We start from the raw sequence: 22,348 nt of genomic DNA, 5'->3' as shown, positions 1-22,348 counted from the left end.
AGTTTTGCCAAGAGATAATCATGGGACACCAGATAGAAGGCTTTTTTGAAGTCAAGATATACAACATCAATCTCTTCTCCCTTGTCCAGGTGATGTCACCTGGTCGTAAAAGGAAATGAGATTGGTCAAGCAAGACCTACCGCAACAAACTCGCGCTGGCTATCCCTTAGGATGTTGGCGTTGGGCTGTCCATTAAGGATGGCTTCTTTAATAAACTTTTCAAAGATCTTCCCCAGGACAGAAGTCAGGCTGATGGGCCTATAGTTAGCCGGATCCACCTTCCTCCCTTTCTTGGGGGATCCCAGTAAGCATCACTATGATGCTTAGTTTCAGTTCTCAAACTGTGCATGTCTCTCCAGAATAACATCCTTGTTAACAGCAGTATATGGAAATGAAAGATAACAGACCTGATTACATACCTATCAGCCCTATCATCTCTCTGCAAGTTTGTGTACATGGAGTCAAGCCCTTACCTCTCTTTAAAAGTGCAAAGTTTCACAAAGTTAAGGGCGGGGGGGTAGATCCAGGCAATGAGTAGGAGTCTGGAGATAAATGCAAGGAAGGAGAGGTAATAGAAACAAGAGAGAAATTTTGAGTAGGATATTCCAGAAGTCTCAAGGGATACATTTCTGAGTATAGCTGCTCCACTGATTTAAGATCTAGTGAGGGGATAGTATGATAGGAGGGAAAACCTATCATGGTAGCAGGCTTGCCAGGCTGTAAGAGAGACCCTGTTTGGGATATTTTAATGAAGGTTATATCAAACAACAAGAATGAACTTGTAGAAAACAAAATTTAAATTGAGGCTTCCTGACTGAGACAATGAAAGATTTTGTCCCTTCTGTATCACCCTTAAACAGCAGGGAGGGGAGTATACCAGTGGCAAGCGTGTCCATCAGCAGCAGTGGGCTGCAAACCAAAATGGAAATGTTAAACAACAGTGACTGAAGTGGAGTGGCCAAATAAATAAACAAACAGCCACAGAATTGCACAGAAGGTCATCTAGTCACTTCCACAACAGCCTGCAAGAGCTGCTTCCCATAATACAACCCAGTCTCAGGTGCTTCACTAAGATCCAAGTTTAATATTCCCCTAAATTCCAGAACCTGAAAGCTGCTTTCCTATGGTTAACATACTGGTTTGATCCCTTTTATTCCTAGCTGCTTGTCCATAGCTTTAACTTGTCATTTATAAAACATCTGTTCCTCTCCTAAACTGAGATTTACCCGATTTAGACCTATCATGTCCTTTTATCTTTTCTAGTAAGTCAGTCGGTTCAGCCCCTTAACTGCTTAAAGTAACAGAAAATCTCCCCAATGTATTGTTATTTTTACACACAGCTGAATAAAGAGGATCTATTGCCTCCCTGCTCTGAGACAAAGCTTTTTCATATGAAACCTAACATTACATTACCCTTTTCTGCTACCATATTAATCAGGATTACGAATTATAATAGGCGCATATCTGGCAATTTACATGCCCACGCTACTAATAAACTGCTTTGATTTAATGCAACATGGAATGATATATTGCACAAATGGCAGATGGGGCCACATTTTCAAAGAGCTCATCATCTTTTGAAATATTTGATTTTCAAAGAACTCTTCTGACAAATCTGTTCCTCAATGCCACATGCACTTTGAACATGTAGCATGCCAGGAGACGGGTTCTCCGCTGTTTTCAGCTTCTATTTCAGATCTAGCCTTGACCCAGGTTAGAACAGCCTCAGGGTTGTTCTAACTGCTTCCAATTAAGACCTCCAAAGAACCATATTTCTATGGGGCATCGTCAGCATGTACCACACAGAGTCATCATTTCCCCTTTTGCACAGAAGCTGGCTTTATGCCCATTGAGAACTCCCCCATACTGAGGGTACCTTCTCCAGAAGATCTGTACTGTCCTAGGGATTCAGAGAAAACAGATGATGAAAGAGAACCAAAAAAAAAAAAGTTGTAACAAGAACATTCATTTTGCACTTAAGCACTCGGGTCAGGTTATACCGAAGTCAAAGCTATATATATGTGCAGCCTTAACTCTGTTCCCTTGTCTATAAGCAAGACACAGTTACATAAATAATACTCTGTTAAGATTTGTTAGAATTTGTATTGTAAGGTGAAATGTGTCATTGCCTAACCTTTTCGTCATCTTCTAAACCTGGACCAAAGTTTTCATACTGGGGTGCCTAAAGCCAGGGTCTAAATACAAGCAAGTGACCTTTTAAAGGCAATGAGGATCTATGGATCTGAAGTGGAATTTGTAGGTTCTAAGCAATTGGGGGCGGGCGGGTAGTGGTGATTATGTGACTTGAAGTCTAGGAGCCTAAATATAATCCTAATTTTTGGAGGGGGAAAAAAAACAAACTATCCAATATGTATCTAACAGAGGAAAGGGGGAAACTTTTGCAGTTCAGAGCTTGGCAATTCATTCTGTACTGCATTATTGGTCTTATAGACACAAAAATTAGAAGCAAGCCAAGGCCCTCCGTAGGCTCTGCACCTAAAGTCTAGGGAAAGGATTCTCAACTAGGGTGTCATGGCATCCTGGGCTGCCTTGAGATCCTTTCAAGGGTGTTGTGGGGTGCTAGGCAATGTTAGCACTACTAGGTATGCCAACAAGATTCACATGATAAACCTAGAGAGTTCAAACAGGAATCCATGGTGCCAAAAGTGTTCAGATCTGTTGTGGCCTTTCTGGATTCTTTACAACAGAAAAATTGTTCAATTATTTTCTATAGGCTAGAAGATGGGTGAAAACCAGGAGCAGGCATTTTCCAGGGGTCCCTCAAGCCTATCAAGGGGCGCGCCTTGAGTAAAAAAAAAAGAAAGAGCCCCACTTGTTTCTGGCAAAATCCTGGGATCACACAGCCTCTGACAGAAATAATGGAAGTACTGCAGCAGCATCTGAAGTGTTTAAGTGTTGGGTTTAACTGAATTAAGCAAGTAAAGGAATAATATAAACAGTGAAGCTGACTTCAGTTACTTACTTTACATTAGAGGCAATTTATTTTATGCCCACATTATCATTTTTGACACCTTCCAGTGCTAACACTGCATTCCAATGAAGACAGCAGAATGAAGAGGACAGTTTACGCTTCTCAGCTTTCATTTCTGTTTTTTCTACAAACTCAGAAAGGCAACACAGAATCATTTCCTACTTGGTTTGTTTTCCTGGTCTTCTTCATGACCACATGGGCTATTTTGAAGAAACAGCCCAAATTCTTTAACACAATTCTGCATCAGGAGGTTAAAAATGGCACTGCAGCACCATATGCGCAGCTCTAAGATTAGTAATTTTCAGTCACTGATTTTATACATATCTTTGCACGTCATGTAAATGGCCTATCCTAATACATTTTGCATACCAAACACTTCACGAGATAAGTTTTGCTTTGTTTTCTCCACCTTCCAGATGACATAAGTAATCTCAAACAGAAGGGGGACAGAGGTTATTCTCAACTTGGAATATTTCTTATTTTGAGCCAAATAAGTAATCTTAACCTTTTCAGAAAATGAAGTTCTTCCCAGAGGTTACCTTCCATTTTCTGAGCACGGATAATCTGTATGAGTGGGCAAGGGTTAGAAGAGGCACTGACAGTAAACCTTCCAACTAAACTCTAGATGTAACCCCAATTACAGAGACTACTCTCTCTCTCTCCATAATAAAAAATGTTTATGCAGAGATTTATTTTATGTAACCATACAAAATTATTTAGGCTCCTGTTGCATAAAAAATCTTGTTAAGCGCATTTTAATGAAGAATGGGATGCTACGGTATCTGCCCCAAGTCAGAGCAAATACTTGTCAGACCAGGACTAAACACCAGTCTCAAAGACCCAGATCATGTTATGTTACAGCAGAGGGCTCACCAGCCAAGCCACCTCACTTCTCTGCATAGTTTCCCTCATTGGTAACAGAGGTCTAATGAGATGGCTTTGGACTTCCCTGGCACATTCATTCATATAACCCATTTTGAAAATTACAAGTTTATGGTATTGCTATTTCACAGTGGTTATTAAATAAGACCTATTCTCAAAATACAGATTGGACCAATTTCTTAGAGTGATGTGGGTATAGACAGTGGTTTAATTTTTAGTTCTGGAATAGCTTGGGGGAAGATTTTTCAAAGGCCTGGGTATATTTAGGGTGCAATTTATTAGTTCTCCTCAGGCTTTGGAAAGATTTCAATATTATCATGGTCAAAGTAGAGGAGTTCAGGGGAACAAGCCTTTGACTACATTAACATTGTTCTGTATAAATGGAAAGCAAGAACATCCAGAAATTCACGGTGTGGTTTTAACTTAACATTATGTATCCCTATGGATTTTGATGCGACCGCTACAGTGATTTTTATAACCAAATATTTTTGGAACCTATCAGAGGTCATGCTGCATGTTACGTAAGCCAGGCAGGTCAAATTTAGCATTTAACGATTCAACTGATTTTGCAGGCCCTGTAAACTCACTCCTTGCTACTCTAACCACAGAATGGCCAGAGTGTCCAATATTTGTCATCATATCCAGGAAAGGAAATGGAAAGGTAGATGAGGGGAAGAGTAGCCCAGCAGACTCCAAATTAACTCAGGCACATTCCTCCTGGGGTCACAAAGTCCCTAACTGTCCTACATCTATGAGCCAAACAAGCTGGAAGAAGAAAAGCTGTACCTCTTGTGGAAGAGAACAGGCTCTCTGGAAGCCAAAGGCAACCACAGGAACCCCAGAATCATGTCAAAGCCTAGACTTCATGGCTCACACTGTGGACTGTAGGACAGAACGGTCACAATGCCTCTGCAGGCTGGGGGCTCGGGCCCCACCTCAGGCAACTAGGTTTTCAGCAACCTCAGACTTCACTCCTTACACTCTCCTTATTCCAGGACTGCATCAAAAGCAAACTTCACTGATAGCAAAGATGGCACTAAGCACCTAGACATGTCCCTCAAAAGGCTCACTGTTTCATTACCAAGCTCAGAGCTTCAGCAACCACATAGCGAAGCACATACACTAACCACGGTTTGCAAATTCAAAGGAAGAAACTGCTTCAGAGCTTGTATACATGGAGAAGTCCAGAATGAATGTTCCATGCTAGTTCCCTGGGTGGATGGGCCCACACCCCACTAAAGTACCTTCATACAGTTTACCTTAATGGGTCTGAGTGGACTAAGCTAAACAGCAAAGATGCCCCAGGAGCAATCAGCACGTCCATGTCCAGAACAGCTAGTGTGCTGTACACTGCACTACCTTATTTCATAGCAACTCCACTATGGAGGAAAGCCCCAGCTATACTTGTCCCTGGATAAGTTGTCCCTGTGTTTGTCCAGAAACAAAAAATCCCAGATTGGCACATACATCGCCTTTCTAATACAGGTTTAGTGAGCAGCTGAATACAGTGCCACTTTTCTGCCCCCAATTCAATGATGCAGTCCTAGGATAACTGTAGTGATACAGTTTGCACTATTCTGGAATAAACTGTAACTACCTCTTGCCCAGGGAATTTTTTTTAGCATTTACCCAAGGAAAAGAATCATGGATTTCTATAAGACAGTACTCTGTACCAGCACAAAATGGAAACATGTACCAGGTTACCTACTTTTTTTTTTTTGCCTGAATTGAAACACCTGTAAAGTTGATAACCCTATGTACCAGTAAGTTAGGAAAGTGAGTGACTTTAAGTTTGTAAAGAACTTTGAGATTTACTTTTTTTTGGCTAACACACATACTATAAAGAAAAAAGTTCAACCTAACCAGGTAAACTGTATGCTAGCATCTGCCTGATCAAGAACATGAAGCAACTGCTGAGAGGCTGGGAACGAGACAGATGACCAGTTCTCTAGACCCATAAATTGCTATTTCTATGAACTCTCCTGGCCCACTTAATTTCACTTACAGCTGAAAGCTACTACTCTCATCTGTCTCCAATGATTGTTCAGAGTTCCTAGGCAGCTCATGACTCATTCTAATTTCAGGGTGGATTTGTACTGCCCATAAACATTATGATTTCTGTTATGAAGGAACTCAATTTCAGAAAGCTGCTCAAAGTTAAAAAGCTATTAACACTGAGCATCATTTTTTCATATTTGTACATTTAATTTTAGTAAATACAAATGTCTAGTTAAGAGTCTAGCCACTTGCAAATTCAGTTCAGGAAATCTGGGCCCTGAAGTTGGTAATAGCTATCTTCTTAAGCTATGGAAGTTATGCCATTGGTCTTGCTTGAGAAGAAAATCTATACTGCTAAATACACAGAATTTCTATGATAGATTCACTTATTAAATAGACTGCTGATAAAAACCAAACAGTTATCTATATGCCAGCAGTAAATGGTTTATTAGTTTCTCTCTGAATTTTCACAGAAGTGTTACACAGTCCCTATTTAGAAGACAAAATGTTGGCATTCTTCATCCAAGTCATTTTACACACGCTAGAAAGATTCCAGTGTGTAGAACTATTATATAGCAACAGGGTACAAAATTTAGACGCACAGCACAGTAACACTGTTCAATAAAAGACTATTTTTAACAAAAATTATCCACTAACTGCCCTGGATGGGGAGACAATTGCTGTCTGTTTTAGTTGCCGATTTCTGCCAAGGTGCTTTTTATACACACTTCCACACAGACAGCAAGTTTGAATACAGAATTGGAGAAAACATAATAAGCAATGAATGATTTACACACATGCCCAAAACAAAGAGACATACATTTTTAAAAGAAATGAATTAAGTTAATTTTCAGGTCCTTGAGTCTCTTTGCCAAGTTGTAGTTAGTTTAACGGTTGCATTGTCCTATTGTTTAAAAAAAAAAAAAAAAGACGAAGATCTCCCTTGTTGCTAACTGAACCCCACATAAATAAAAAGGGAAATTAGTTGATCGAGAGGGAAGACTGTGGCCCTGATTCCACACACAGTGCTTATTAACTGTTCAAAATATACATACTGGAAAGGCAGAAAATATTTTTCCTTTTAATCTTTCAGTGATAATAGTCTCATATGGCATCAGAAACAATAACAGGACTTAGAATCCAACCTTCTGTCTGACAAGCTAAGTTGTAAACATACAGTTTCAATTTAAGTTTCAAAGGCCAAGAAAAGTTTCTTCCTACACAAAGGGAGCATTTTCCTTCCTGAAGTTACTGAGTGGGAAGAGCTTGTTTTCTCCACACAGGGATATTGCTTTGGAAAGCCCGTAACACTTCCACAAACTGTCACAAAAACATGAAGAGTTATGAAAAAAAGCTACTGACTTCACCAAATGGTGCACAGAATTTCCATAATTTGTTAATGCATTTGGAGCTGACTCAGTACAAAACAATTCCCAGGCTGTTCCTCATCTGCTATTCATGCCCATTCATCTATCAGTTCCAAGACATCTTCACTCCTTTCCTGCACCACACTTCTCAAAGCTGCATCTGAAGCTACTCACCATCACAAAAGCTGCCACGGTTCCAGAGTTCTGCTACCTTTGGAGAGATCCTCTACTCAGTGAGAGTTTGCACTCAGACCTCCTCTCCCAGCATTTTAAAGGGTTTAAGTATGCACTAAGGTCACCCTTCCTGCAAAGCAACTCAGTGATCTTTGCCCAGGTCACTCCTAGGAACAGCAGAAGATTACATTTTCTGGGAATCAAACCTCAAATAGGAAGAAAAAAGAGTAACAGCATTTGAAGTGGGGTGGGGGGAAAGATAACAATCCCCATTTTCTATAGGCATCCATCCAGGTTCTTATATTGGCCACCCTGCATAGTACTTAAGTGCCTCTCTGTTATTTCCAAAAAAAGATGTGCTCACAATCCTGTGCAGCCCAGCTCATCTGAAGATCTCAGGGGACTTCAGAGCCAGTTTCAGGCAGGTTTCCCTGTTGGCATGTTGCCCCTTTAAAGCCTTCTAGCATTCTTCTCTATGGGCACCACATAAACTTGCTGGAAGGAGAGAGGTAGGTAGCAGTGTTAGTCTAAAGTCAGGCAGAAGGTAGGGTAGGATGGCACTTCAGAGATTAACTAGCTCAAAGGAGGAACAAGCTTTTGTGAACAACAACCTGTTTTGTTGTGCTGGAGGAAGGAAACTGTTGCCTATGTAAGCTTATGCCTCTTTGAGCTAGTCACCATCTAAGGTGCCACCCTGTCCTACCTTCTGCCATAAGCTTGTTAGATATCAAGTTTGTTAACTAAGGATATATGCAGCATTGCTAAAAACATGACAGGAAGGCAGCAACAGATTTGTGTTGCCCAAATTATGACATTCTTGTTCCTTATAAGATTGTTTTAGCTAATATTTATTCCTTCCTTTCACTACTCTGACAGTCTAGATAGGCATGATTAATTCCACTTCCCCTAAAGCATTACACACCAGAATGCCACTTATATGCACGGCAGTGCAGTTCATTTTTTCAGAATGCTAGAGATCGTTAAACTAACAAGCACAGGTGAAGGGTGATTTTCAAACCTCATAACTCTCACACATTTTCAGTGGGGTGCTGAAAGATGCTCGCTGTCCTTTCTGTTAAATTTCATCTTATTAGCTCAAGGTTTTTTTCCCCCCCAAAATGCAAGAACTAAAATTCACATTTTTTTTTAAATAATGGCAAAACATATTTTGCTGACATCTATCATTTGTATTCTGGTGGCACTACAATGCGATAGCCACTGTCCATCCATACACACACACACACACACACACACACACACACACACACTGCCCCAGACTCCCAATTTTTTACAGTCCAAGGCAGAGACAACAGAGTAGGAGAGAGGGTCACGCATGCATCCTATCCACAAACCATGGCCTGTATTTCGCATGCTATATGATATACAAGTCTTGTTAACCAATCACTCTGGATGTGCGAGTCTGTCTTCCAACTCCAAAGAAGTTCGAACATAAAGAAATAAAAACACACCAAATTTATTCCACTGGAGGGATTCAATAGAAAATCTAAGTGCTGGGTTTAGCCATAAGGAGATGGACAGCAGGTGTATATATTTTTGAATGGGGAAAGCCAGTCAGATCTGCACCATGGAAGTTAGGGGTTTTTGCAGAAAAAAAGATGGTCAGGGCTGCTGGGATTTGGGCTGGCCACACAAGCACATATCATTACTGCTAAAAGTGGTCATCCATGGAACAATTAAAGGGAACAAAACCAGTCTCCTTCGTGTTTCAAAGTTCCTGTCCCATTTAGAGAAATGAGGCAGTTTGCATCTTGAAGGGCTAGAGCTCAAGCCTACAGGCAATTCAGTTCACCCTCTATTCATGTGTGTGTGTGCGCACGCGCATGCACCCCCGCACGCATGCACACGTGTGTGTGCGCGCGCGTGTGCCAACAACAAAGGTAAGACCTTTTTATGTTTTGTAAAAGAAAGGTGAAATTCTGAAGCATGGTTCGACAGTAAATGATGGATTCTGTGACAATTCCATGGCTGTGAAATATGCACTGGGGAAAAAAAAAGAAAAAAAGAGTGCCTGGCATATGAATTATACTAGGCATTTTACAAAATGAGACAGCGCGCTGATATGAAAAGCGTATGAAGTAAGGAGATTACAGGGAGAAAAAGATAAATGACAGGGACAAGAGTTATAGTTTAAAAAAAAACAAAAAAACCCCACCCAAACCCATCTTGGAGCAATTTAACTATTTGCTTTTGCTTCTATTCCCTTCTGCTTTTCAGCAGATTTCATGGAGCAGAACTAAAGGAGAAATAGCAGGAAAAAAGTAGACAAAGATGGAGCAGAAGAAGAGTGGGTTGAAAGCTTAGCATGACTGGTAGGTTGAGGCTGGTAGCAGGTAGTATGGGAGGCAGAGGGGATAGTAGAGACTAAAAAAGATAAACCAACAGACTTCAAAGAAACCATTTTTCTAGTCTATACGGACCTGCACAGGCTGAGGGTTTTGTACACGTTAAGATGATCAGGGGTGCTATGAGATCCTTTTAAGGGTGATGTGCAATATTAGATACATCCAGAGATTTCAAATAGGAGTCAGCAATGCTAAAAACATTCTGCTTTGTGGCCTTTCAGAGATCTGTGCAACAGAACTGCCCTATTATTTTTCCATAGTCAAGAAACAAGTAAAAGCTAAGAGTTGGTATTTTTCTGAGGGATGCCTTGAGTCTAACAAGGTTGAGAACCACTGAGCTAGTCTGACCATCATTCACAGGCCAAAGAACATCGTCCCCTCCCCAACAAGGACCCTTAACGAGCCTACAACTTATGGCTGAATTAGAACATCTCTTAAAAAGACATCCAAACCGAACTGAAGGACTTGGAGTGACAGTGACAAAGTTTAACACTCTCAAAAACTTTTTAGCTGAACAAGGCAGAAGAAGATTCAATGACTGAAGCCAGTCACCAAAATTCAAACCAGAATGTAAATATACATTCTTATAGTTATATCATTAATAATGGAAGAGGAAAGGATTTCTTAGGCTGATATCTTTTATTGGACCAACTATATAGTTGGGATACATTTATTAAGCTTTTGAATACAAGACATAAGAAATCCTTGCTTCTCCCATTATTAATGACAATATCTTTCATTTGAAAGCTTGTCTAACTTTATCCCCAACTACAGAGTTGGTCCAATAAACGATATCATCTTAAGACATCCTTGCCTCTTACATTATTTCTGGACCGTCACGGCTACAAAATCACTCTTACATTACATTAACAATGGGGACATTTAACCCTAGAGGTGAGACAGAGTGGTGGAGATATGCCATCTCCATATGCAGGCCTGGAGTTTATTTCTGAAAGGTTTCCTCTTACTCAACCATAAACCATTAGGCAGGAAGCACTAATACCTCGATGAACTCCGGCATGCGCAATGCTGAGCAACTGACTGGAGGGGCAAAGTGATTCTCACTGGCCTGAAAACCTACCAATTATGAATGTTCACTGTTAGAATCGTGAAGAGTGTGATGAAGTTATGAAATATACGTGGGTAACAAAGATTCTATAAAAAAAAAAAAAAGGAGCTCCAGGAAGCCACTCATCAGTGGTCATGCCTGTTATATGGGCTGAGTAAGGATATCACTGGAGAACAGAAGAGACACAGAGGCTGTAGGGAAAAGTGATGTGGGAGGGGCATTCATTATATAATTTACTGGGATACAAAGTAGAACATTAGTGTACACAATACCAGGGGAGAAATATTGTGCTCTGTGGGAGAAGTGGTAGAGGCTCAAAAGTAGCCCAATGGGGACAGAAAAATCTAACTGCTGCCTAACCGTTATTAGGTTATATTAATTACTGATGTATTCAGCCAAGGAGGAGCAATGAACCATATACAAGCTAGTCTGTACTAAAACTAATCACTCTTCTCCAAATACAGATTGGCTAAGCTCCACATGTCTACAGGGTCTGAAGATATATCTCATTAATCCTCTGGCCTGAACCAGTCACTGAGGAATGCCATCTTCACAGAAAAGAGGCAGAGACAGTAATCTGACAAATGTTTAAGCAGATGGTGTGTGGGCTTTTCACGGATGAGATGCCAAACCCATGGAAGAGGCTCAAGCACCTAGGGTGACTTAAAATCTCTCTCACTGTGGTACCCACTACAAACAAAGAATGAAAATAAAGAATTTGGTCTCCTTTGCTGCAGCTGCCTGAAGCAACCCCACTAAAAGACAGAGCGTTCCTTCCTCAAGTTTGGTTACTAAATAATTAGTAAAGACATTCACCTGCATGTCAGAGGGTAAGAAGCAGAGATGGAGGCCAAACATGCTCTAATGAAAACAGTTTTAACTGCTGCAACTGTGATAAATGCCAGTTAAAAAAAATGGAGAACTATTTCAGGTCAGCTTCTTTCAGTTATGAAATTTTCAAGCCTAGAGCAGGTTTCTGTTATTAAAAGGATTTTATCTTTCAACAGGACATTTTGGATCTCAGCAAACAGCTAACATCCTAATAATTCAAAGGTCAGACTACTGACTTTAAATCCTGAGAGCCAGATGGACACTTTCAGAAACATCTCCCAAATCAGAGGAACTGGAAGAAGTCTGTAAAAGATATCCAAGCTAAAACAAAGGGAAAGGTAGTCTGTTACTGACATTCAGTCCTGGTCAGTTATGAAGCAGACCTAGAGAGAATCCAGAAAGAATACATCAATAGACCATGTATGTTATTCACCATAAACTCTGCTCAAACAGTTTCCACAATGGAGGGTAAACTTTCCAAGTTATTTAGGTGCTGAGAAGAAATCCTTAAAGTTAATGAGATTTAGATTCCCAAATCACATGGGTGACTGGACATTATGGCTCAGGTGTACATTGTGTGGAGATGGCTGGATACCTCAGACACTGCCTAGCAAAATATGGCACCAGCATGGGACAATGAGAAGTTGAATCTCCAGCAGTGGCAAAGATTCAACAGACACAGCCAGAACAGAAGGGAGTGCTAGCCAGGCAGTGTAGTCACTTTTGCTTTCTATGCTGCTTTGAGGGAGTGATTCATGACTGACTTTGTTTTCTCCTCATTCTTACGGACACGGGTGGATGTATATGTGAACGGAAACCTGCAGATTTGGAGATCCAGCAACAGCACAGAATTTACAAAGAGAGCCATCCCACACTTCTCAACAGTTTACCTTTGGTTTGGAAGCATCTGGATGAACAGTCTCAGTACTGGCTTTTGAGGCCTTGGTTTGCTTTGGTATGAATGGCCCTCCTTAGTGCTCAGCAATATTGCATGGCTTCAAAAAAAATGATCGCCTTAAAACCACTCTCACACACTGGGCAGGAAGGCTGCTATTATCTGGATCCAAGAAAAAGTTATCAAGTGTTCTGATAACAATCACGTCTCAGCACTCAAAAGACTTTATCCCACTTTCCCCATCAACAATCCAGGTCCTTCTCAGTCTTTTTAGCTAATAATGTTAAGGGTTTAACATGTATGAATATCATACCAGGCTCTTCAGAGATTTGCCTTGAACCTTGAAGGAAAAGCCACAGCAGGAGAACAGGTGGTGATGCCCAGAGGTTTTTAAGATAGAGGCCCAGATAGTGTCTCATGTGTCCAGCAGGTTTATCTGCTTGGGAGAGATTCACATTAGGACTGGACATGACTTGGAGACTATCCCACAACTGCTTCAGGAACAAAGAGTCAGCATCCTGGATGGATTCAGGAAACAATTTAACTAAGCCCTCAGGAAGCTCATGATGCAGGTGCCTTGACTTCACAGGTGGGACTATGCAGATGACACTTCAAAGGAAAGCCTTAAAACACAAGGGGAAAGCCAATCTCTACTTCTTGGATGATAGGAGGCAAATTCTTTGGGAAAGGTTATTGCTGAGGCAAGGTTTTTTGCATCACTCTTCCTTTTCCCCCTGCCAAAGCAACGGATGCTGCAGAGTGGACTAGCTGGACCATAATATAGTCTTCTAGTTTCAGACAGTAGTCAGTATAGCAGAAATTAAGGCTTTGCATATTGGCAAGGGTCAGAGTCTAAAATATTGTTAATTGGAAGTGCTTATGTGCAAATATGCACTTTGTCCAAGCTGTGAACCAAAGGAAGAAAAAAATCAATTTCAGTGGTAGAAAAGGATGCTGGACACTACAGGGAAGCAGAAACCAGGCCTACAACTCATTTGTGATTCTCAGACATCCCCATCACACCCAAGGCACCGAAGATGACGTGGTAGGTTTGCAGTGAGAGGTGAACATCTGCTTAACCTTTCCATGAATTTCTTCTGCTGCCAATATTGGTGCTGTTGCTGATAAGGGATCCATAGAACAGGGTACAAGACTGAAGACTATGCTGCCTCTTTTAGGTGAAAGATGGAAGCTGTACCTCTGCTCTGAATTAAAAAAAAATACAGGCACAAAGCAACTGATCTGATGTCCTTCACTTTTTCCAGTGTATCATCTGAAGAGACACTTCCCTATTACACTTACTTCAAATGAAAGGTTCTCATCTCAAATAAGGGTCTCAGCAGACAGAGGATTTCTTAATGAGTGTCTCTCATTCTGGTCTTGGAGCAGTTTAATACAAATTCCAAAGAGTCAAAAGTAGAGTTTGCTACCAACAACTACCCTACTAAGGGTATAGTGGCAACAGTTAGATATTATGATGTACAGTTTTGCTGTCTTCATTTGTAAATGTATATAACCAACAGCTGCTTTAAACCATTACGCAATTTTTTCTGCACACTGTTTAGATGTCACATTGTTTAAGCTTCAGAAAATACTTTTTAAAAACAAAAGGGTCACTACTACATCTTGCACTTTCTTACAGTACCAGTCCATGAGTATAGCTGAGGCTGAAGGCAAGTTACAAGGTATATTACAAGTGGAAATCACCCTTCCATCAAGGCTGCCTCATCATCATAACACTTTTCAGTTGCTTACTTTAAACCTCAGCAACAGCAGGGAGGGCCAAACTTTTTGGCAGACTAGCCACAAATTAGCTCCACATCCTCCGCCAATGCCACTCTTATTCCCCTTTACCTACACCCTACCTGATATGCTGCTCTTGTTTCTACTCCCTGAATGACTGTTGCTCTAATTTCATTTCTTGCTCTATCTGCTGCTGTGCTCCTTGAGTTGCTATGTGCCATACACAGAAGCTGCCCATACTGCTTGTGGCTTCTGTGCCACAGATTGGCCACTCCTGTCATGCCTTACTGCATTGTGAATGGCTTGAAGTCCAAATGCATCTCAGGTAGACTTTCCTCAGCAACCATACCACCACCTGCTTTCAGGGCAGACACAGAACAGTGAGGACCAAAATACTGAACAGCTGCTGCTCTTTTCACTAGTTACTATTCATCTTGTGCACCAAGTGAGGCATGAGTCTGAGGGGGAAAAAAGTGCGAGCTTGTAACTGAAGATTACACACAGAAGGAGCAGAATTAGGTTACATCAGCTACCTTAGTTCTGGCATTCCTGACTGTTGAATGCTACATTTTAGTATCTTAATACTCATGTAAAGTACTTTTTCAAAAACAGAATTGGACATTCTTATGGCTTTGTAATACATGCTTAAAATAGAAACATTCTACTTGCATTAGCATAGAAATCTCAAACCTATGCTGCTCTCTAGCAATACTAAAGATATACAGGTTAAGAAGCATTAAATTGCAAAGGTTCAGGGTTGGTATATTCTCCAAGGTATCCCAGCTCAAACACAAGCAGTTGCTCCTTTTGCATATGAATGGCAGTGCATTTTGAAATGGCTTCATAACATTCTGCTTGCTCGCTCATAGATTTTAGAACTACCAAAGCACACATTGCCCATGGGGCCTGTGCTGACACCAAACAACAGTCATGTTTTTTGGCTTCATGACACTAATCACAATATTTAAAGTTTAGCTTTTGAACAGAGTGACAGAAATCCCTCATCTTCCAAAACAAGAAGTGAAACGTGGGATTTCTCTTAAAATCCAAAGACAAGTTAATGGGACAGAAACTAAGCATGGAAAGTTTCAACCCAAGAGACCTGTATGAAATATAAGAGCACCTGAAAACACAGGCTTTGAATGAAAACTGCTTTGCAACCTTAACCTATATGGCCATGCATATGCCTGGTATAACAAGTCAAGCATTATTTGAGTTTATACTGAGTCATCTCCACATGTGCTCTCCTGTAAAGTGCCTGTACCAGTTTGTGTTTATAAAGCTACATTTATAAAACACCTTGACAAAAATATCCTCAATGCATAATAAATGCTAAGCCCCCAATCCTGCAATTTGTTGAGCAGGGCATGAAACCTTTAACAAAGCTCTCAGTAGGCAAAGCAGGCCACCCACACACAACGAACTGCAAGGTAAGTGCCAAGAGTCTGCAATTCCTAAACCAGATACATCCATTTACTCTCTTGGATGTGTATACATATAGCACTCTCTACACCGAGAGAGAGAGAATTTTTCAGAACTGGATTTTCTTCAATTTCTGAATCAATTTTCTTTCTTTTTTTTAATTTACATTTTATTCTTAAAAGTAAATCTTTGTTTCTGAAATAATCTACTCCCGAAAATTTAACATGAGACTCTACTGTTTAGAGGGCACACGGGTTTCTCTTAGGCTAAAGGAATCACCATGTAAGTGCAATTCCTAAAGTCATAACAGACTGCACAAACCCCAGTAGATAAACTAATAAACACAACCTGCAAAAGGAGAGAACAGGCAGCAAGAAAACTGGAAGGAACCAGGGGGACCTTGAGAGAGAGGCGAGCAAGCATCAGCAGGACTGTAGACCACAATCTTAGTGGCTGTTAGTCTCGGAGGTCGAAGGGCAGAGGAAAAGGAGAGTGGTGCAGGGATTTTACTGTTCTTGGCAGAGACAAATGGGACCTCTGATTCAAAGAGAGATATAGAAACACATTAAAAACAACATATGTCTATTGGAAAAATAAGCAAAATCATAAACATAAGAATGTTCAAATAGTCTTATGGAAAAAGAAGTAAGAGTTATTTCTTGAAGCAACATGGCTTGCATGCTTTGTTAGATACATGAATATCATTGTTAAAGTGACTAAACAATCTATGGTTACGGTTCCCTTCTAATTTAAAAAAATCCCCAGATGAACACCTTAGCCTTGAATAGTTTTATGTTAAGTCCTATTATGTCTATCTATCAATCTATAAAGTAGTTTACACTACTAAATATCTATCACTATTTGTTAGGTATTCATAATTTCATAGCTGTATTTACCATGTTGCTTGCTTGCCATTAACACAGTAAATCAAATATTTAACACCCTCTGCAGTCTTCTGACACTGCTTACAGATATTTAGAATTACATCCAAACACTAATGAAAACATATAGTCGAAGTTTGAATTGATAAGGCTGTAGGTGAACCATGACCAGAAACAAATGTCTGGTGAAGCACGACGAACCTGGTTCTTTATTCAACTAAGCAATTGATTCACATGAGTCACCAAGTGAATCAAGTTACAACACAGGCAAAACCTCTAGTCCAGGCAGAACCCTGGAAAGAATGTAAGGGAACAGATGGAGACTGGAGGCCCAGACAAGTCAGGTCACTGAAGGTACCTACTGATTTGTTATGGATTCCTCCCTAGCTAAACGGCTACCCTTTCAGTATTGGGTGCAAGGGGAGTAGTTCTTTAGAATGCTCCTTCTAGCTGTTGAGCTACCATATTTACTGAAATCCAAGATGATAAGATTATCTGTGCCTGACAGTAAGTGTCAGGGAGTGGAGGGGGCAGAGGCTGTGGGAAGCAGGTGGGGACAAGGGAATCAGTGGTTTTAGGGGACAGGTGGCTGCTGTGACTAACTCTAACCCCAGGCCTGGGTTGGGGCTGGAGCTGCAACAGCTGCCTGCCCCCTAACTCACCATATACTCAAATCCCAGATGAGGGTCGTCTTCCCCTCCCCCCACATTGGATGGGGGGGGACCTCATCCTGGATTTGGGTACAGAGGGTATTTATACTCTGGTGGTCATCACAGTAGAATGAGCTCCACTGCACCTTTAGCAGCAGGTAAGAACTATGCCGTGCTGGGAAGCAGGTATAGCAGCTTCCCTCGACATAACAGAGTGCCCTTGTCATTTAGAGCACAGAAAAGTCAGGATGCAATAAAAATCCTCCCAGAAAGAGGGTAAAAAGCCCCTAAAAAGCAACGTTACAGATATACTTTTAGAAAGAAAAAGAAAAATGCTACTTCTCTATAACATGGCCTGGGAGCACTGGGATGCATGTAGCTGGGGAAAGGCCTGGCAGGAATCGGATTGTTAGCCCATGAAATGATGCTGGGGGACCCCCAGTGGTGTCCCCCCCCAGCCTGGCCTGTTTCTAATCCCAGGGAGATGCAGCTTTACCCATGTGACCTAGCCCAGGGCCAGACCCAGGCAAGTGCATCGGAGCACTCCCATCCATTTCATTCCTGCTCCACCCCATGGTTAAAACCACCTGCCTGGCAGCAGCATTTCTAGTCAGGCAGCACTGAGGGCATCCACTGACTTCCTGGCACATTATCATCTACCAGATCCCTTCTGAGCTCTCCCTTGCACACAGTGCTAACAACCCTCTCGCCTTTTTAATGGTCTTGCTGTTTTACCAGGCCAAACTGCGTGCTGCTGCCAGGTTGCTGCTCCTGGCAAGGGAGCTCCTACTTCGCAGCCCTGCCACCTGCTTCTAGCTGGTCCCAGCGACGGTCTATTCACTTTTGCTTCCATCTTAACCTGTGCAATGCAGCCCCCGGCCCGGTTTGTGGTAATGCTGCTAGCTTCTTTCTAATGGTAGAAAACCAGGTGCTGTCACATGCAACGACGCCCCTCACCCTCTGTGCCCCCTCCTCCACATCCTAGACCTGCCCATGGCTGCGTCAAGGCCAAGTTCACGACCCCAGACCTCCCCCCCTCCCCAGGACGCGCTCCTGACCTCTAGCCTCGGCGGTGGGGGGGGCGGCGGGGCCGCTGTCCGGGGCGGCGGCGGTGGGGGCCGCCAGCCTCTGCCCCGCGCACATGGACTTGAGCATCTGGAACACGGCCAGCGGCGCCACGTTCATGCGCAGCAGGTCCAGCAGGATCCTGGGGAGGGGGGGCAGAGCGGGTCAGCATGGTCCGGGACCCCCGCCCGGCCCCAGGACCCGCCGTCCCGGGACCCCCGCGCTCACTTGAACACTTCCGGGTCGAGGCCGCTGCCCGCCGCCTGCGCCAGCTCGAACAACTCCGCCTCCTCCGCCGTCAGCAGCTTCCGCCGCGACCGCACCGACACTGACGCCGCCTTCCCCAGGGCCGCATCCAGCCCCGCGCCAGCCGCCGGCCCCGCCGCGGCCGGAACGGACATGCTGAGCGCTGCTAGGCAACCACCCGGAAGCGAAAGAAACGTCACAACCCAACCTCCTCCTCCCGAGAGGGCGGAACAACACCTCGATCCGGCTTCCTCGCTGCTACTGAGCATGCGCAGGAGGGGAAGGTCGCGTGGGACTGTTTGATGTCCTCATAGTCACGCAGCGTGGACCGCCAGTCTCTGTGGGCCGCCTGCGGATGGCGGCCGGCGGTAAACGTGGACCCCGCACCCCGATGGATCAGATGTTTAAAACACCCCGAAGGGGTGGGTCCCGCTGGTAGCTGTCGTCGCTGTTTCGTTCGCTGCTGGGGCGAGGGACGACCAGCACCCGAAGACATCAATTAAAACAGTCTTGGTCGGGGTAACGCGTTGGCGTCCGGCGCTCGATGTTGTTGGCGGCTGTCTAAAAGGCTAAAAGCTTAAAAGCGTAAAAAGCTAAAAGCCTAAAACCGCAATGGGGCTGCCACTGGGTAAGGCGACCAGTGCCTTAAAAACACCAATAAATTAAGGGGGACAACAAAAGAGAAAACAGGATGTGCCCGTGCGGGTCATAGGGTCAAAACCAGTGCTCCCCCGGGGCACACCGAGCAGAGCACCCCGGACAGCGCCCACCAGCTCGCAAACTGAGGGAGCTCGCTGGCAGCTACTGCCCAGTGGTACTCCGCTGGGAGATGCGCATGAAGGACACCAGGGAAAAACACCCCGAGGTCACTGGGAGCCTTCCTGGCCAGAGCCTCCTTCCTGGGCCGCCAGATGACAAGTTTGGCCAGAGCCAGGAGGAGGTTGACCAGGAGGTCCCAGGCCTTGGTGGGGCGGCGGATGGGGTGTGCGTAAACTAAAAGGTGAGGGGAGTAGTGCAGCCAGAACTTGAGGAGCAAGTTCTGGAGGAGGAGGTGCAGGGGCTGCAGTCTGGTGCACTCGATGGCAAGGTGCGCCAGCGTCTCCCTCTCGCTACAGAATGGGCACTGGTCGGAGACCGGTTCAAAATGGGCCAGCCGCAAGCCGGTTGTGACAGCCCCGTGGAAGAGCCGCCAGCCTAGGTCCCTGGTGGTGCTGGGGATACGGTCAGAGTACAGGCTCTGCTACCGGGGCCTGTCGGCCTCACCCTTGCCAAAATAGTCCTGCCAGGCGGTGTCCTGGCGGGCTGCGAGGGTGGTGTGATGGATCACGCAGGAGGGGTAGTGGCGACGTGAGCGGGCTCCGGCTGAGGCCCAGACGGACCCCGGATCAGACCCTCGGGTGTGCCTGTGCCTGACTCCCTCTGGTCCCATCCAGACCATGGCGTCTGCCTGCTCTGTGTCGACGGGCACCCAGTCCCCCCTGGTGAACAGTTCGCAGGCGGCAGGCGCTGGTTGGGCCACGCTTGGCAGAGGTATGCAGGGGTGCGGGCAGCTCATTGGGCCCAGATGCCACAGGGATTCGTGCTGGGATCCAGCTAGCAAATGCCCTGCGCAGCGTGGAGCAGGCCTGGCATGTGCTAGTGCAGGGGCGCCGCTTTCCATGCCCTCCCCTGAGGCAACGGTGTGAGCTCGCGGAAGGATGCGGCTTCCTGCACAGGAGCAGGGGCTCATGGGGATGGAGCTGCAGCTTGTGTCCTGTTGAAACAGGAACGAGCCCAGAGTTAAGAGGAGCAGAGCGTGTGTGGGCATCTGGTAGGACTGACGAGAGCCAGCAGGAGCTGGGTGCTTCTGGAAGTCCCACTTGGCACTGACCTGTGTTGTCAGGTGCCTGAAGGCCTCAGAACCAAGCTTGGATCAGTGGTGCTGGACCCATGCAGGGCAGAGAGGCTCCCTGCCACCAACTTCCTCTGTTACAGTGATTGGAAACTTCCTCAGAACTTGTCCCATTCCCCAAATTGCCCTCAGAGCTGGCTTAGCTTTGAACTAAGTTCTCTCACTGCAGCATTAGTTCTTCTGGCTTTTGTCTGTATAAGATCCATGTATGAAGAAGATTTGCCTGCCCTGATGGGGCTTTTTGTAAAGGACAGGGGGTCCACAGCTTTCTTTTAAAACTACTGGGTGGAGGAGTGCCTCCCGCCCTTTATCCAAGAGACAAGTGGTTAGAGCACTCCCCCTTCTACCACCACCTCTCAGAGCCCCAGGTCCATTATATTCCTCTGCCCAAGGTGGTTCAAAGCAACAGTTTCCTTTGCCCCAGTGAGTGCCCTAACCACAAGAGAACTGGTTGCTTGGGAGGGACACTGCAGCCAGTGGCCTTTTGGATGATTGTGGAGTGTACCTGGCTCAGGAGAGGAGATGAGAAGCATTTGGCTTCTTTAGCCTAACCAGATGACAACTTGGGAGAGCCTATGACTGCCCTATAAACATGTTGGAGGGCCAGCACCAGGGAGGGAGAATTGCCATTTAAGCCAGGGCTGTCTGACTTCAGAGTGGGGGCCACATGTTGCCCTGGTGACTGCACAGGCTGGGTGCTGCAGGAGTTACACTCAGGCACTCTGCCATTTGCAGCCCCCCTGACATTCTGCCCAAACCTGGTACATTCAGTCTCAGAGCCAAGGAGCATCATTGACCCCCATGAACTGCTGGACACACCGGTGTGGCTGGGAGCTGATCAGTGGTTTACTGTCCTTCACAGAACCAGCCTTGGCTAATGGAAGGGGGCTGCACCCATTCTTCAGCCTTCTAAAGGGGCTGATGCCATTACTCGCTGGGCATGAGCTGGACAGGTGCTTGCAGGGTGCAGCTGTCCAAGCAGTTGCAGCCCCACTCCAGCTGCCAAAAGAACAGCACTCTGACCCATAGTTTTGCAGCCAGTTGGAGGGTTAAACCTCCGTTCAGGCTGAGCCTCTGATGGTATGATGAGAAGGCAGGAATTAGCTCGACTGCTTTGTAGTCCACAAGGGTCCAGGCTGCTTGTAGGCCCAGCTTGTCAGCTCAATTCCATTGAAAGAGCCATTGGATTTTCTGACTGTCACAAGCTATTTGCTTATTACACTGCAGTGCCTTGCTCTGAGCTCAGGCTACCAGTTTCCCAGCACCCAAGATGCATCTCCCTTTAGCCTGGCTTTGCCTTTGATTTCCTCCTCTCCCCAGCTCAGTCATTTCTGATTTGTAACCATGCAAGGAACAGTGGCATTATTGAGTCAGAAATGTACAAAAGCTCACTGCTAATTAAGGACCAAACCCAGGTGCAGCTGGAGCATGTTTTTCCTTAGAAGCCCATGCTGCAGCTGGCTGGAAAATCTGGGGTAGGGTTAGAAAGGGTTTGAGCAATCTTGATCTGATGGGAGCAGTAAGCGGGAGGGGATAAAAATAGACACACAGTTGAAAAGGGCAATTGCAGGGGGAACTCATAGCCACATGATGGTATCAAGACAGTAGGGAGCACAATTTTAACTTAAAAATAAGTAAGAGCTAGAACAGCAGCAGCTGCAACACACTGACAGGCTGTAATTTATAAGCTCTCCCTGGCAGGGATCATCCCTGACATCTGCTTGATTGCAGCACAATGGAGTTTGGATGTGGGTTGCAGCCTGTTGATGATATTCTAATACAGATAACTAATAATACACTTAAGTGGGGGGAATAAAGTGCTGGAAGTGTTGTGCACCATGGTACTCAATTCATTTTGCTGTCAGCCTGGACCACAGGC

At 44.4% G+C, this 22,348-nt stretch overlaps 1 protein-coding gene across 2 annotated transcripts in view; it reads right to left on the bottom strand.

The window, feature by feature from the left end:
• Positions 1–18,797, bottom strand: part of MZT2B (mitotic spindle organizing protein 2B) — a 28,604-nt gene extending 9,807 nt beyond the window's left edge. Inside the window, exons 1-3 of one of the 2 annotated variants that reach the window (XM_019533220.1) lie at positions 18,561–18,797; positions 18,326–18,474; positions 16,085–16,273 (exon numbers count right to left, since the gene is read on the bottom strand). In XM_019533220.1, the coding sequence (XP_019388765.1) occupies positions 16,085–16,273; positions 18,326–18,474; positions 18,561–18,733 (511 nt within the window). In that variant the 5' untranslated portion in view covers positions 18,734–18,797. The remainder of the gene's footprint in view (positions 1–16,084; positions 16,274–18,325; positions 18,475–18,560) is intronic. The other variant, XM_019533221.1, reaches the window with a different exon arrangement.
• Between the last annotated feature and the right edge of the window lie 3,551 nt (positions 18,798–22,348).

This window comes from Crocodylus porosus, unplaced genomic scaffold, assembly GCF_001723895.1.
Source record: "Crocodylus porosus isolate Cpor-Errol unplaced genomic scaffold, CroPor_comp1, whole genome shotgun sequence".
Lineage (NCBI taxonomy): Eukaryota > Metazoa > Chordata > Crocodylia > Crocodylidae > Crocodylus > Crocodylus porosus.
The sequence above is the reverse complement of the archived record's forward strand: the minus strand, read 5'-3'. Positions and strand labels throughout refer to the sequence as shown.